The following is a 17,100-nucleotide window of genomic DNA, read 5'->3' on the forward strand; positions in this document are numbered from 1 at the left end:
ATATTGTTGGCATTCATAACGTGAGCCAGGCTCGTTACTTGTCTAAGAAATCTATCAGCTTCACGTATTTTCAAAGCTTTTGACATCTTAAATTACTCTTGCATTGTATGAACATTTAATTTATAAAGTTAACAGGTTTGTACTAAAAAATCACTAACAATACATACTGTTAAAGTCTCGCTCTCGCCAATCTCGCTTATCTCGATCTTGCTTTTCTCGTTCTCGCCCATCTAGCTCTCGTCGTGTCGCTCTCGCCCTATCGCTCTCACAAAACACACTATCTACCTTGTCTGACTTTAACTATATCTTCTTCGTCCTCAACCAATGTAGAACACATCAAAAACATATAGAAACTTAAAATAAAAAATAGATGCGGTCGATTAAACTTCGAAACCCACAAAACGGGATGACCGATCAAACGAAACCAACCTAAACAGACTCAACACAACATGCAAAACAAAAATTAAATTCACTTACCTAAGAACCTCGATTATGACAGTAGATGGATGATGGTTTTGCAGAGTGAGATTGAATGACACTTACACGAGAATTTTGAGCGACTAGGATGACCGTTGCATTTGAGGCACAAGTATCGTATAGATTGGGGGACATTTTTGTAATCTTATATCATGATGATGTAAGCAGAGAGTCAATTAGCAGTTTTTTAGAAAATTGGATCATTTGGCATTATGGGCCGAACTATTAGGTCACGGCCCAAAATTTCCCACAAAATTTACTTCCTATGTGACAGTTAACGCTTCAACAACATCCAGGCAACGATTGGACCCCGCCGAGTCAAACAGAGAAAAATATGTAGAATTTAGTGTGGGCGATAAAAACCAGTTAACCAAAAATCGAACCCAAGCTGGTTCAAATCTATATTTTCTTAAGTACTTTTTTTTTATAAGAGAAATTCAAAGGGCCATTCATTTTATACTTCAATGTTTTTTTAGAATTAGATAAATAAAAAAGTAAAACAAAATCTACTTATAAAGGATGAACTTCAAGCCAAATTTCTGAATATTTGAGACGTTGAGCATGAGAAGCTAAGAATACACTAATGGTTAACAAAAAGGAAGTCTTGAATCGAATGACCTTTATGCAAATAGCAGAGAGAATCAACAAAAACTTGGACCACATTAACATATTTAGATTTTTCCGTCAAGAGGTTCCATGGAATCGGGTTTCAGCCAAAATTGAAGTTATTGCAACTTCAAAAATCTTGATTGTGCTCTAATATATGACAATAGCTTATGCAAACTCAACAGAATCACATAAAAGAAAAAGGCTGTCCAAGACAAACATAACATCACCGTTTGAATTATGAATCATACTCCAATACCTACATCCCATTAAAGATTGTTGCATCAGATTTCGGAATCACGAATAATTAATCAACTCCCACATCCACATCCCCATCATTGAGTAGAGTTCAAATTCTATATCTATTATGATACTATTACTATCAAGTAAACTAGTAATCTAACGGTAGACATTGGCTCGGTTCGATTTTCGGTTCACTCGGAAAACCGGAAGAACAGAACCGAAGAGAAAGAAAGAAAGAGTCGTGCTGTTCTCTTCTGGCTGCCAGTGCCCCCTTTCTCCTTCCCTTCAATCATTCTTCTCTTTTCTTCCATTTCTCTCTGCACTTTCCTTTTCCAATTTCCCTCCACGGCTTCCTTCGATCTCCTCTTTCAATTATCAAAATCCTTTTCCCTTCCTTTTCTTGATCTGATTTTGTAGTTTCATTTCAATTCATCCCTTTCCTGGATCACCTCTCCAATGGCTTCCGCCAAGACCGCTCGCTCCAGAGCCACCCCCGTCAAGGAGACTGGCGCCAAGTTTGAGGAAGGCATCAATTTCTTCAGGTCTGATAAATTTGATGCCGATTCCTACTTTCAGACTAGATGTTCTCTTAACGAGAAGGTTCGTTCCATACGCTTCCTTTTACCATTTTTTTTCCCCTTTCGTTTCAAGTTTTTTTGTGTTTATTATATTTTAGTTGGATTGGGAGCATTGCATGTCATTTTGATAATCACTTGTTTCTTTTAACCATTTTTAAGGATATCGGTTAAATTTAGCTTTCCTCTCCTGACTCAATTGGTTGTGATTTGTTCTCACTCAAGGGGGTTTTCATACTAAATTTGATTCAGTTAATTGACCTAAGATAGAAGTATCTGAAATCCTGAAAGTTTGGTATTTTCATATTCGGAAGACTTTTCTTTTGGCAAATGTTACAGATGTTAAACATTTAAAGAGCTTCGAACTATAAATAGCTTCATCGTGCATGAAAATGAAATTTCACGGTGTATTTTCCTTAGGACGACGTTCTATATAATTTTTCTCCATTCTTATACATCATCCTGACAGCGGCCATATGTTTGCATAAAATGTCAGGCCATTCTGTTAACATCATAGTCATAAAGGGTTGATAAAGGAGTACAATACGTGATTCATATCATATGCTTTGGCATTGCCATCAATTCTAAATAGTCCTATTGAATTTTAATGAACGAAATCATCTGTTTCTGAAGCAGAATCACTCAAATTAATTAGAAAGGAGATGAAAAACTATGCGTTAATCAAAGCTCTTCTGGTCTTGCTTCAAAGACGCTTGGTTCACAACCAACATTTGGTAGAAAATATTTTTCATTTCCCTCGTGACTGTCATTTATGAGGTTTAATATTGTAACAGAGAAAAACTCATATACTAGACACTACAAATCTAACTTACTAAACATTTCTGATCATCGAGGAAAAGAGACTAGGAACAAGAGTAGGATTCCAAGAAGACTGAAACCATACCAAATGGAGGAAGGTTGTCAGCGTTGCAGGAAACTATGTATAGACTTGGGAAATTTTGAAACATTTGAAAGGGCCTTGTTAGAAACTTTGAAAATTTTATACCCTTTGCAAACTGGAAGTTAATGCCATGTACCGGCAGGAGATGAAAGACTGTTTTGTTTTTCTGTACCTTTTAAAAATATAACTTGCAGTACATAATACAGTATTTTCAAAACCCTCGACATTTCAATTCATGATTTGAAAATCTTGATCATATGTTCCTTGGTCAATTCGTACGATTTTTTTGTTTCTTTCCTTTTTCTTTATTATTATTTTTAATTAAAATTTAATGTAATTTGGGTTTTCCTTTTGGATAAGTAATGATATGAACTTGTTATCACCCCCTACTGCACATTGCTTCATTAGCTTCATGTTTGTTATTTACTACTTATATCATGCCAAATAGACCTTTCTCTTTTTAATGAAATCTCTGATGTTAAGTATCTACTGTTCTTGTAGGAAATTAAGCAATTATGCACTTATCTTTGGGATTTGAAGAAAGCTTCCGCTGAGGAAATGCGTAAAAGTGTCTATGCAAATTATGCTGCCTTTATACGGTAAGTTGTATCTGGGAGCCAATACATTCAATCTACATAGAGCTGTTTTAAAGGACTGAAAAAGCTGGTCCATGTTGATAGAGGAGGAATTTTCTTTGATTATTGTAAGGGATAAATTTAAGACGTGAAGTAATTAATTAGTTTACTTGATAGTCTGAAGAAATGCAGTGCACTGAAGTGTTGCAAAACCAATGAGTTGCAAAATTTATAGATATGGTAAACGTTGAACAGTATATTTTGTTAAGGAATAAACTGTGATAAGCCCACAAAAAGTTTCAGTGTGTACTTTAATGATCACTTCACTGTTAATTTTATTCAGAGTAGTAATAATTTATATTGATATCATGTGCTATTTGCTGACAGCACATCAAAGGAGATATCAGACTTAGAGGTGGAGCTCTCGTCCATTAGAAACCTTCTGTCTACTCAGGCTGCTTTAATTCATGGTTTAGCTGAAGGGGTTCACATTGATTCAGTATCTTCCTCTATTTCTGAAAGCACAACTCCAAATGGCTTTTTAGGTTCAGCGGATGACCATTCTTCAGATATTGAGAAGTGGTTAGTGGAGTACCCTGATACTTTGGATGTTCTCTTAGCTGAACGAAGAGTTGATGAAGCTTTGGCAGCCCTTGATGAGGGAGAGAGGATAGCTTCTGAAGCGAAAGAAAAGAAAATCTTAAGTCCAGCTGCAATTATATCTCTGCAAGCATCAACTGCTGAACGGAGGCAAAGGTTAGCGGATCAGCTTGCTGAGGCTGCATGTCAGCCTTCTACCCGTGGTGTTGAACTCCGTGCAGCCGTATCGGCACTCAAAAAATTAGGAGATGGACAGCGTGCTCACACTTTGTTACTTAAAGCACATTTCCAAAGATATCAGTACAATATGCAAAGCCTTCGGCCATCCAGCACTTCATATGGAGGAGCCTATACTGCTGCCCTCTCCCAGCTGGTTTTCTCAGCCATTGCTCAAGCTTCTAGTGATTCCTTGGCTATTTTTGGTAAAGAACTTGCTTATTCTTCTGAGCTTGTCATGTGGGCTACAAAACAAACAGAGGCTTTTGCACTTCTTGTAAAAAGGCACGCTTTAGCTTCATCTGCAGCTGCTGGAGGTCTCAGAGCTGCTGCGGAGTGTGTTCAAATTGCTTTAGGTCATTGTTCATTATTGGAAGGTCGTGGTTTGGCACTTTGTCCTGTGCTTTTAAAACTTTTCAGGCCCAGTGTTGAACAAGCTCTAGAAGCTAATTTAAAAAGAATCGAAGAAAGTACGGCTGCCTTGGCTGCTGCTGATGATTGGGTACTAACTTATGCTCCAGCAACCACACGCCAATCTGGCCGAATTTCTAGCACTGTTCTTAGTAATGCTGCATTCCAACATAAATTGACTAGCAGTGCTCACCGGTTCAATTTTATGGTCCAGGTAAACATTGCTCAATTGTTTTTTAATGATACTAATTTGGTGTGTTGGTGGGTGGGATATTTGTGTGTATATTGTTTCTTTGGTGATTGTTCTGACATTATTTATTAATTTATTGTTCTTTTTGGAAAGTAATATATACTTGATAGGGGAGATGTGATGTAAATGGAGGTCCCTTTGTAACTAAGTGGACTGGAAGTGAGTAAATCTAAGAATGGATGAGCAGCGTACGGATTTTATCTAGCTAGCCAGAGGTAGGGAGAGGGAGGGAACTCTGTAATTTTCCTTTTCCATTAGGTCTGTTTTTAAACTAAGTAAATTATATCAATACTCTTGTATGTTATGTGTGTGTGTGTGTGCATGTGTGTTTTTGGGGGGTTTGTTGAAGGAAGTTGGGCTACATATGTTTGATGTTGCAATTTGGGATGGCATATCATCTTCATTGTTCCATTTTTCTTTTGTGTCATGACCTTTTTTTTTGTTCAAATATTCCCCTTGCAGGACTTTTTTGAGGACGTGGGACCTTTACTTAGTATGCAGTTAGGGAGTCAAACTCTGGAGGGATTATTCCAAGTATTTGACTCTTATATCAATATGTTAATCAAAGCATTGCCCGGTGTGGAAGAGGAAGCAAATTTTGATGGTGCTGGAAGTAAGATAGTGCGCTTGGCTGAAACGGAAGCTCAGCAAATTGCACTCTTGGCAAATGCATCATTGTTAGCCGATGAACTACTCCCTCGTGCTGCCATGAAACTGTCCCCACCAACTCAAACTGCGTATAAGGATGATCCTCGTCGAAGACTTTCAGACAAGCAGAACCGTCATCCAGAACAAAGGGAGTGGAAGAGGCGGCTAGTTAGCTCTGTTGATAGATTGAAAGATACTTTTTGTAGACAGCATGCCCTTGATCTAATTTTTACAGAGGAAGGAGACAGCCATCTCACTGCTGAGATGTACCTAAACATGAGTGGAAATATGGATGAAGTTGAATGGTTCCCATCTCTTATATTCCAGGTACTTCTTGTGGTCCTTTTGTGTTGGGATTCTTATATAATATGTTGATTTGTTTCAATTTGATTTGCGTGCTATGTATCATTATTTTTTATCTTCTTGTGTCACTAACGCATATATGTGCATGAGAAAGCTAGCTTGACTTTTGTCTATGAGAAATGAAATACCATGCACCAAGAATCAACTTTACCTACTGGCTACTAAGAAAGAAGTTTGTTTATTCTGCCAAATTAATTATTTAAAAACTTATGACATTGCAACCATTGCCTAATTTTCCATAGGAAGTCTAACCTTGTTTGATCACAATCCAGGAACTGTTTGTGAAACTGAGCAGAATAGCTAGTATGGCAGCAGATATGTTTGTTGGCAGGGAAAGATTTGCCACATTACTATTGATGAGGCTCACAGAAACTGTCATCTTGTGGCTTTCGGGGGACCAAAGTTTTTGGGATGATATTGAGGAAGGCCCAAGGCCTCTAGGACCTCTTGGTCTTCAACAGGTGGGCATCGTCGTTTCTGCCTATACATAACTCTTTACGTTACATAATCATATTGCATGCTTCTTTACCTGCAGCTGACAGCATCAGTATACTAATTTGTAATCTACAGACTTGAACTACCTTGTTTTGTTTTCTTATCAAGGAGAAAAATTGTGATCTGGAGAGCTGATATTACTACTATTCTGCTGCGTGAAACTTGAGACCAATTTTTTTTTTCTTTTCTAAATATGCTATTGTTATTTTTTTGAAGATCAGTTAGCTACCCTTTTCTATTTATCAATATATTTACTCTTTAACTCGAAGGACAATGTCTTCCTTCATTGTTTTTTATTCATTGTACTGCAACTGAAGTCTCTAGAAAGAAGGTATAGCCTAGTTGGTTTTGGAGATAGCATGGGCTTTGGGGTGGAATTTCAGCCTAGGTTAAACCATCTTGGGTATATTGCTTGATGAGAGAATTCTTATTTTCTTGGAACCAGTGTTGCAAGTTGCATCATCTTGTCTCCTTGTAAAGTATACTCTGAAGATATATCTATTAATCTGTGTTAGTTAATACTGGTTTGGCATAAATTATTGTATGAAGGAAGTCTCTGTGTTTGGTAGGCTAATCACTGCTGACACTGTGGTTTAGCATCTTATCAATCACGAATAAATACTTTCCTCCATGTGAATAATTGCAATTTAATTGTTTCTAATTTGTGCAGTTCTACTTGGATATGAAATTCGTCATGTGTTTTGCTGCCCAAGGTCGATACTTATCCCGGAATCTGCATAGAGTTGTTAATGAGATCATATCAAAAGCGATGGCTGCATTTGCTGCAACAGGAATGGATCCAGATAGGTACACCTTACACTATTCTGAATGTTAATATTTCTATAAACTTTCTTGCATGCTAAAGTTAGTTAGCTTGAGTGCGTTGACCACAGATATTAAAGCATGCTACAGTAATATATTATCTATGATATTTCATTTTGAATGCTTAAGATTATAGGGTTGTTGAAAATGAAGGTTTTCTTGATTGTAAGTAGTGGATGAATGAGAGTGGAAACTGGTGACATGTTTAGCCTGTCTGCTGAATAGAAAACTGCGACTGAAACATGAAACTAAATATACAAAATCTATTAAATATTAAGTTGATGAACTTAGGAAGATAAAAGACATTACATTGCACTTCAATAACGAACTGTCTATTGTTTCTCTGTTTAGTTCTTTTCGTTTCTCCTAATATCCATGAGCATTAATCTTTTTTCATTTCTTCAATGAAAAGTGTTATCCCATTTGGCCTTTTCTTAAAAAAAACAATGAATATTTTGAAGTCTGCATGTGTTTATATATAATGCACGGAAATTTGAGTCCCACTGGACGTGTTTTAAAAAAAAAATAATGGATAGAAATTTGAATTTGGTCTTGGTCAATGGATATGTCAAATAACGAGTCTTTTCACTTATAGAGTAATAAAAGAATGCTCCTGAGAGAAACAAGAACCATGCAGTATGAAATTGGCTTTTGCTTTGGGATAATTAGATTCCTGGCCTACAATTTTACTGACCATTTTCCTTTGGTTTTTTTGTTGGGAATTCGAGTCGATCTTTTTCTGTGATGTATTTGCAATTGTATAGACTTTTATTTAGTCTTCTCTGAGATTCAATCTGTTTCTTGTCAGTGTTCTACCGGAGGATGAGTGGTTTAATGATGTTTGTCAAGATGCAATAGAAAGATTGAGTGGAAGGCCAAAGGCCATAAATGGGGACAGAGATCCTAACAGTCCAACAGCCTCAGTTTCAGCACATTCAATTTCTTCTGTTAGATCTCATGGGAGTTCTTAAGAGAGAATTTCTTCCTTGTAAATTAGACAATCCAAGTTCTTCAACTGGATTTGGATTTGTGAGCGTTGCATCCCTGGTCGACCCTTAGATCTGTCAATTACAACATCCATATTCTTTGAATTTTATTTTCTATCCTGTTTCAGTTTTAGAGGCCTCCCTACATTTGTATTATTAGATATATTTGCACAGCGATGGCTTGGCGTTAAGATTTTGACAAGCGTCTAGTTTGTAAATGATGTTCAAACGAATTATTCTCATATTACATTTGTCCATTCTTTAACAGAAGCAGTATTCTTGCCTGTGATTTTGTTTCACTTGCGTCCAAATATTGCAATTTCATTGCAAAAGAAAACTATGCTTATATTTGAACAACTTACCAAGCTCAATTTTAAACTTGTGTCCAAACACTGCAATTTCATCCCCAAACATGAGGCTACTGATATTTGAACATATTTAGAACACATTTAATGTGAACAATCAAGCCCTTTTGCTATTGTGCAAGTTGCTTTCCCCTCATTTTAATCACGTTTTACATGTGTAAGTTTTCCATTTATCAATTAGCAGCCATTTCTCCCCTAAAATTCATCAATTGCTTCCCTATTTAGCTAACCATAGCCATTAAGTGAGTTGCATTTATTTTAATTTTATCCTTCCATAGATAAGTCAGGTAGCTTCATAAAGGAACCAAGGCTCTAAACTCCTGTCAGAGCAATTATGTCTAGGAGATTGTAACGACCAAACAGTTTTAAAACACTCGACAAGATAGAAGTCTGCAGAAGGACAACTCCATGAAAGCACTAGAATGGCGATCCTAAACAAGAATAAGTTGATCTAGATCTTGATTAAACTATGCACTTCTTTGCATCCCACCAATATGTCTAGCACAACGCCAGCCCGAGCAGCGGAATCAACTTCCTCCAGTTTTGTAGCCAAGTTGGATACATCCAGCAAACTCGACAATGATGAGCAGATGTCTCGAACTGGCTCTTTGAATCATAGTCCTGTGGCCTCTATATAATTTTCTGTCAATCTTTGCAAGTAATTATGTGGTGGTGGGGGGGGAGGGAATTATACTCTTCACCCTGAATTGATGATAACACTTCACCTCCATGCATTTGAAGCCTTCCTGAATGCTGTGAAGAGAAACTTCAGATAGCACCTGAAACTGGACCTCAAATGGATAGCAGCCTGGTCAATTCATACTTGAATCCTGTATGTAAATGCCACTATATTTTTTTATGCTTAAGAAATGAACGTCTTAGAAGTAGTTTTGTGACCTGTTTGGATTGACTTTTTAAGTGGATGAAAAATATTTCCAACCACTTGAAAAGTTAATCCAAACAAGCCCTAAATGTGAATACTTCACCATGAATTAGTTGCTGACCGAGTATGATGTGGTCGTGATGATTATGGGAATGTTAATAGAAAAATCAAGGAAGTAATGGCGTGATGAGTTGTTTGGTGGCCTACTTGCCCTACATTCCTCCTAAAGTAGCACGATGATATGGAAACTCCTACGACTTAAAATTGCGCAAGGTGAGATGAACCTTTACATGTGGATGCTCTTAATAAACCAAGAAATCCATTTAGATAAACAGCTACATACTCATACACAAACAATAAAAGATAGGACTAATGCACAGCACACATCCTACAAATGATAATAATATCTGAGCCCCTATTATGTAATCCAGCTACTTAAATCTTCTCAGTTACTAATAAATAAATGCATGTCGCAAATAAGGGCTACAGTAACATGCTTCCAAATGGAATGTTTGTGACACCAATATGAGCATTCATTCCCATGGAGATGAAAATGTTGATGACTTGATATGAAATGGATTCATGGATGCATGCAACTGCTGCAAGATGCATCCTATCATCTAGTGCTTGTATTTGTTGGAGCAAAAAGAACAGAGTACATCCCCTTCACGCTATTGGTATGCCATAGCTTGTGGAGTTCCATTCGCACCAGGAGCAGAAACAGGGTAAGTAGCATCCTTCCGTTTCCCAAATGGGTTCTTTGAAAATGTATTCATGAGTCAAGAGAAGAAACGTGTATTCTCAATCATGAAAACACTAAATGAAATAAACATCAAGTTCAAATTACTATGCGATTAATCCTAGTTGAAGAAATCACCTTATGCACACTTTCAAAACTTATAAACATCACAAGAATTGCATTTAAATGCATGAAATAAAAACCAATTGTTATAATATGAGTAGTTGATTGGTAATAATGTACAGCATCACATTCAGTAAACAATACATAATGGGCTATTAAAAGGTAAAACAGAGATCAAATATATAACAAGCCTATCCAATGAAATACCTCAAGTCCAACAGACATGAAGCACCAATTTTTCTCAAGGTAACTTGCAGCACTTACAGATTTAGATTTTTCTGAAATAAGGTTCAAAGCATAACACGTATAAGTAGCACAGTCAGCAATTAAATTAGATAAATAATTCACTCCAACACATGCATTGTCAGGCAACAACTTCCAATTTACAAGTACAATAGGATAGGAAAGATCGGTCCATAGCTAACATCAAACAAAACAATTTGATAAAGAAAAGGATATTGTATTCTCATGCCCACAGAGCCGGAACTAGGGATAACAGCACCCTGCAAACTATGATGCACATTGGTGGCAGTGTTCACATCCTAAATAGGTTAAGTGAAGAAGATAACCAAATTAGAAGGCATGAAAGAAAACACAAAAGAAAACCAATGTTGATAATCAATAACATGAACATGACTTGTGAAGATTAAAGGATCAACAGTCAACTAAGACCTACTTACTTCAAACTCAATGAAGCAGACCGTGTGCCTTTCCTGCCTCAGAATCTTCATTTGCTTAAATCCAGGCTGTCTGCATTATATGTCATGAACGAGTGATCCAAAAGATTCAGTTGGTTTAGGTTGATTTCTAGACATGATAAAACAATTGAAGTTTGTACAAAGATGAGAGTTGCATACACGCTAAAAAGCCCTCTGAGTTCCTCTTCATTTACATTTTCCCCCAGATTGCCAATAAATAGGGTATTGCAAGGAGGATTATCCTTAGTGTTCTGTAGGAAACATGAGAAAAATGAGATGCAGAAATATTCCAATGCTTGCACAGAAACCCATACAACATAAACTTTTTCTTTTCACAGCAGAAAGGATAAGACAGTGCGCTTCATGTCATGATGTCTTCGTTGCAACTTTAATAGTTAGCTGTAGATAAAGCCTCCTATTCCAGGGATAGTAGTTGCACGAGGGGTGATGTCAAAGTTCAATGTCAGATAGAGAAATAGAGCATCAACATGCTGATGAAACAATATGGACTGCAGTCAAATGCTGATGAAAAAGAAGAAAGCATGGCAGGAGTATACACACTACAAACAAAGTGAAACTCCCAAAAGAATCGTAGTTACGTGCCATAGACTTGTAGGATTACCTGAACGGGCACATAGCTGCTAGGTGCTGGTACAGGCGCAGGAGCAGGCATAGGAACAGGTGGAACAGGGTAACCTCCATACGGATCGTATGGAGGAGGAGGTGGAGCCATATACCTAGATCGCCACAGAATCATAAGGAACTTGATCAACAAAATCCAATGCAACTTGGTGTGAGATGGGGGACACAAAAAAACCATAAAATGACTAAGAATGTGAGCAGATTGAGCTATTAACAAATCCTACTCCTTCTCTATTACCATCCAACATCTCACAGAAGATAAGACATACACCGACTTTGGAGGGAAAGCACTTTCCGGTTTCCAGATAGAGAAGACTCACCCATGAGGCCCCCAAATAGGGGGTGGAGGTGCATGAAAAGGTGATGGGCTTGAATATCCGGTGTGGGCATAGTCACCACCAGTTCTCAAACGTTTACTTTGGTCATAAGCACTTGCATCAGCAACAATGCCTACAAGTAGAACAGAGATTAGCAAATCGAGTAATCATTTGCTTCTTCCTTTTTCAACATGAAAAAAGAACAACAAAGTGTTTAAAGCTTGAAATCGTTACACAGCAAAAGAAAAAACTGAAGGTCATCTGTAACTGCTGTAGAACTATGGATGTGTGCGTTATTAGAGGACATTACAAGAAAGCCTCTTAGTGAATAAGCAGATATGACGTCAGGAGATCTTTATTAATCTCTCATCAATGATAGGAAAGGAATCGAAACTATTGCATAGTTATGTATGTAGTGCCTAGGCAACTTGAATTGCAGAAGCATGTAGCATTACAAGTCAAGATCAACAGAAAAGTAAATGCAATCAAACCAAAATCTAAAACAAATGTTGTGCGCAATGATTCTCCAATCAGAGATCGAAACAACATTAATGAGAGCCAACGAGAATCATAAAAGTTACTAAATCACCTCGTTTAACAAAGAGATTTTTCTTGGCCATCTCCGTGTGCAACACTGACTTAGACTCCGCATCAAAAACCATATCCTGAACAACAGATCAAAGCAAACGACACTTAAAGATTGAGAATTCAATAACTTATTAAACAGAACAGCTAGGCAAAGACATGAACCTGAAGGGCATCTTTCGCAGCAATAGCAAACTGTGCATTGGAGAAGAGAGCAAAGCCCATAGGCTTTTCACCTTTAAAATTTACTTGTGAAGCCTCGTAACCAGGTAACCATCTGAGGAGATTCTGTAGCTCTCTCTCTTTTACATCTTCAGGAAGACCTGTTATAAATATAGTTCGAACCTAATACAACACAACATCAAAAAAGGCCTCAGAGATCATCAAAATAGCAGAAACCATAAAAATTAAACCAAATTAAGCTCGGAAACTAGGTAAAACCTCTAGTTGAACCTTGAACTGCCTGAGATCCTAACTTCAGTACTACGACAAATAGAGAATAAGGGAAAAGAGAGAGTACCTCATCGGAGGCATGGCGGCCGGGGTTGTCGACGAGGATCTGAGGATGTGGGTGGGGAATAGGAGGGGGAGCGGCGGCGGCGGCTTGTGGCGGAGGAGGAGGAGGAGCGGCGGCGGCAGCAGGCCATTGCTGGTGGTACGGGTGGATTCCAGTACCGGCCATGAGTAAAAACGAGCAGAAAGGAGTAAGGAGGCAACCAAAATTGTGGGTTTGAACTTCTTCTTCTTCGTATTGACAAAAAATGGTGAATTTGTTGGCGTTGTGGGCAGTGGTGTGATACGGATTTGGAAGTTTCCGGGAGAAAAACCTAAGAAGAAGATAAAACGCCGCCCTGCGCGCCAAGCATCATGAGTTGTCCTTTGCCGTTGGGCCTTATTAAACACTCGGGTCCAACTACTCCCCATCCAGCCCAACCAATTTTCTTTCCAATCTACTATTTTATCTTTTAACCTTAAAAGAATATCTCACTCTTTTTTTCCCTTTTTCTTTGTTGGATGGAAATTGAATCTCCAACATAATTTTACGACATAATTGTCGACAAAAAAATATGTAGTTAAATTTTTTTAATGCATTGTCTAGAGTATGAATTTATCAAATTCAACATAATTGAACAGATAAAATATCTATTATTAGGGGTGTTCAAAAAATTTGATGACCCGAAAAAATCGATTAACCCAATCTGTGTGGTTTGGGTTGGGTTATCGACTCATTTGAGTTAGATTGTGTTCAAATAAATGAAAATGTTATAGGTTGGATTGGTTCTTGAGTTCACTTAATATAACCCAAATCAACCCGAACTTATTATTAACTTTAAAATATATATTTTTTTTAATAAGGGTTATTTGGGTTGAAAAAATTTACAATTGGAACAATTAGGTTTGGTCTAAAAAGTCTTCAACCCAGCCCAACCCAATTCAATTCAATCCAATCCATGAATACCTCTATTTATTATAGATATATATAGTGTGTGAAAAATAGAGTGGTTTCTGAAAATATTTGAAAAAACCAGTGGTCCAAAAATATTTGCAAAAATAGAGTTGATTTTGTGTGTCATTGGTTCAGTATATTTAGAAGACTGAATGGAAGGAAATTCAATCGTTTTGTAGGAGACTGAATTCGTTTGTGGTCAACGGTCAGCGCATACATCGCAATTGGTGATGAAGTGGCGGTGAAGTGGCAAAGGGATCCAATTTTTCCGTCTTTATAGAAGACGGAATTTACCTTTTTATTCTTTTTCCATGTTCCGTCTTTCGGAAAGACAGAATTTGTGTCGTTTTTTCCACCCGTCCCTTTACATTAACGACGGGTATATAAATTCTCTCTCTTAAAATCAATAACCATTGATACATAAATTTGGGTGGGATTTTTTTTAAATAAATAATTTTGAAATTAAATTTATTTAGTGGGTGAGGTTTTGAAGATAAATAATTGAAAGACCAATGTCAATCCACTATTATAAAATCTACATTACTTGACACCTGTAATTTTTAATTATTTGATGTTTCTTCGAAAAAAACGTTAAGTAATGACCTGTTAGAAAAGAAAATGTCAAGTAAAAGGATTTAAAAGGCGAAGATTGACTGAATGTTTCGGATATTTTCACGTGAATCGTAACTTGACACGTTTTTCGTGTCCAATATAATAAGCTCTTGCTTGACACGAATAGAACGTCAAGAATAATTAATTTATTATTTTAAAGAAGTGAAAGGGTTAAATGTCCTAGAGCCACCCTAAAAATTATCTCAAATGCCCGCCTCCAAAATCCCCTTCCTGATCTCTCTCTCACGCCTGATTTCTCCCTCCCTCGTCCAATCTCTTTTTTCCCTCACGCGAAGCAGCTCTGTTGGTCGTCTCTCTCTCATCGAAGTCATCCAATCGACTTCCTTTCTCAGCTCGATCTGGGAGATCTCATCGTCATCAGCCACTCACGTGCAACGATACTGTAGTCCCTCTCCCTCTCGGGTTTCACCACTAGATCTACAATCGTTTGATACTAGTTTCGGTGTCAGTCAAGTCGGTCTAGCCATATCCACTCGTCGTCGTCGAGGTCGTCCACGTCGTCGTAGAGATCCGGTAACAGATTTGTTCAAGCGTGAGCTTCACTCTATCTCACCATATCTGTACTCTATCTCACTGAAATCCTGTATTTTTTGGTAAGGTTTTGGTAAGTTTGATAAGTTTTTGTTACTTTAGTGAGTTTCTTGGAAATTTTTGAATACCCATAAGTTCAAATTGATTGATGCTCTTTGTGATTCGGCTTTATATTCAAGATTTGGAGAACATTAATGTGCTATCCAACAGGTTGATATTGATTTCGATAAGTATATGAGGTATATCTCCTTTGTCATTGGATATTGGGTTTGTTCCATTGTTGTCCACAATATTTTGGTCATTGTTGGTGGTTTTGCTTGAAGATTTTTTCACACTCAATAAGTTTTGACATTGACTCGGTAATATCTGTCACTTCTTTGGTGTGAGATTGAAGTGTTGGAAGGAGTTGAGTTGCTGTCCAATAAGTTTGAGACCAATCTTGGCAAGATTTTGGTAAGTTTGGAGGTTAGTATTAATAGTTCTTTGTTACTCATTGAAGTATTGGTCTAATAATTGAGTTATTTTCAAATTTTTATGTTCAATTCAAAGATTTCAAGGGATTAGAGCCACTCTCCAGTAAAGTTAACGATGTTTAAACGTTTTGATAGGTATTGAGTGTTGGATGGTACCAGCACGCGGCGGAAGTGACGAGGATCGATAAGCACTCTAATTGATTAATTTTGGCAGAAACGAAAGCATGCTCAAGTAGAATTAATGGGTTTTAAGTCATACCTTTAAAGAACCTTTGAAATCTCGATTTCCAACTGCAAATCTCTCCAAATTTTTGTGCAGACCACCACAAGATCTTCCCTAATATTCTCTTGGTGCTCTAGATTGAGTTGTGGGACTCAAAATAAGTTGGAATCAATGGAAACTCGGAGAATGCTCACAATAGCAACCCAAAGAAGAACACCTTCTTCAACCCGAATTTTCAGCTAAAATTCTATCGATGGCAATTTTTTTCAAAACTACTCCAATCTCTTCAATATATCGCAGACCACTATACAAAGAGAATAGTTGCATGAGATGAAGCTCATGCTTTGAGTAATTAAAGCTTGAAGATGGTGGGTTGTTTGTGAGCTACTTAAAGATGAAGGTGGAAAAATCCAATTTTTCCATTTGTGTATTTTTCTCTATTTCCAAAATCTAATTTTGATTGTAAAATCACTTTTGATTCAAAAATCAAAATTTATTAATTTTACAAATTAATTTCATAAATTAATTTTCTAAGAAAATTAATAAATAATTATTTAAACAATTTAAACAATTCTAATTAATTTAATATCCAATATTAAATTAATTTTACATAAACTCATCTTCATATATTTAAATCATATTTAAATACATATTCTTAATTCTGTTTGATTCTAATTTGAGCGTTTCAAATTAACTTATCATGCTACTCTATAGCTAATCCATTTCCAAGCTAGGGGGACCTCGTAGACCTACAGATCATGGGCACTAACGATTCGAGATTAATCGGCTAAACTCATTAGACCAAACTAACCTCCATTCGTTAACTAATGGGTCACTCCACTAAAGCTCATAGTTGAACTCCCCTCACTGTAGATATATTATGTCCATTCGATATAACCATGATTAGTAAGATAACCCTTCACAGGTTACTCGTAATAACGGCTGGGTCGAATCTCTGTTTTACCCTGGCAATTACCTCTCATTCCTTAAGTTCCACCGATCCCCTAATGAATAATTGTTTTGTGATCCAATCAACAAAATCGAGTTCCTCTCGGGCCAGTGAGAGGGCGAGACCCATTGTTCAAGACCCAAAACCAACATTTAAGGGAACAACCTCTCTACTATCCCTAAAAGCAGGTAGGAGTGAATTCCGTCTTACACCTTATGTCCCCAACTATTTATCCAGTCTTACTTCTGAAATGGGAGGTTATTGAACTGGCTCTATTGAGCCAACCCTCACCTATGCAAATCTAAGGATAATTCCAAATAAACA

General features: G+C 37.1%; 2 protein-coding genes across 2 annotated transcripts; one reads left to right on the top strand and one right to left on the bottom strand.

The window, feature by feature from the left end:
- The first annotated feature begins 1,782 nt into the window (after positions 1-1,782).
- Positions 1,783-8,467, top strand: LOC120086257 (exocyst complex component EXO84B). The gene is made up of 7 exons (XM_039042805.1): positions 1,783-1,926; positions 3,304-3,401; positions 3,765-4,818; positions 5,317-5,829; positions 6,138-6,326; positions 7,031-7,167; positions 7,991-8,467. The coding sequence occupies exons 1-7, from the start codon at positions 1,783-1,785 to the stop codon at positions 8,151-8,153; spliced, it is 2,298 nt and encodes a 765-aa protein (XP_038898733.1). The 3' UTR covers positions 8,154-8,467.
- A 313-nt stretch (positions 8,468-8,780) lies between these two features.
- On the bottom strand, positions 8,781-13,391 carry LOC120086258 (RNA-binding protein with multiple splicing 2). Its single transcript, XM_039042806.1, has 9 exons — positions 13,041-13,391; positions 12,686-12,865; positions 12,525-12,600; positions 11,939-12,068; positions 11,599-11,713; positions 11,136-11,227; positions 10,959-11,028; positions 10,738-10,820; positions 8,781-10,184 (listed from the first exon to the last, which is right to left on the bottom strand). The coding sequence occupies exons 1-9, from the start codon at positions 13,200-13,202 to the stop codon at positions 10,088-10,090; spliced, it is 1,005 nt and encodes a 334-aa protein (XP_038898734.1). The 5' UTR covers positions 13,203-13,391; the 3' UTR covers positions 8,781-10,087.
- Between the last annotated feature and the right edge of the window lie 3,709 nt (positions 13,392-17,100).

The sequence above is a fragment of the Benincasa hispida genome, chromosome 9, assembly GCF_009727055.1.
Source record: "Benincasa hispida cultivar B227 chromosome 9, ASM972705v1, whole genome shotgun sequence".
NCBI classification, from domain to species: domain Eukaryota; kingdom Viridiplantae; phylum Streptophyta; class Magnoliopsida; order Cucurbitales; family Cucurbitaceae; genus Benincasa; species Benincasa hispida.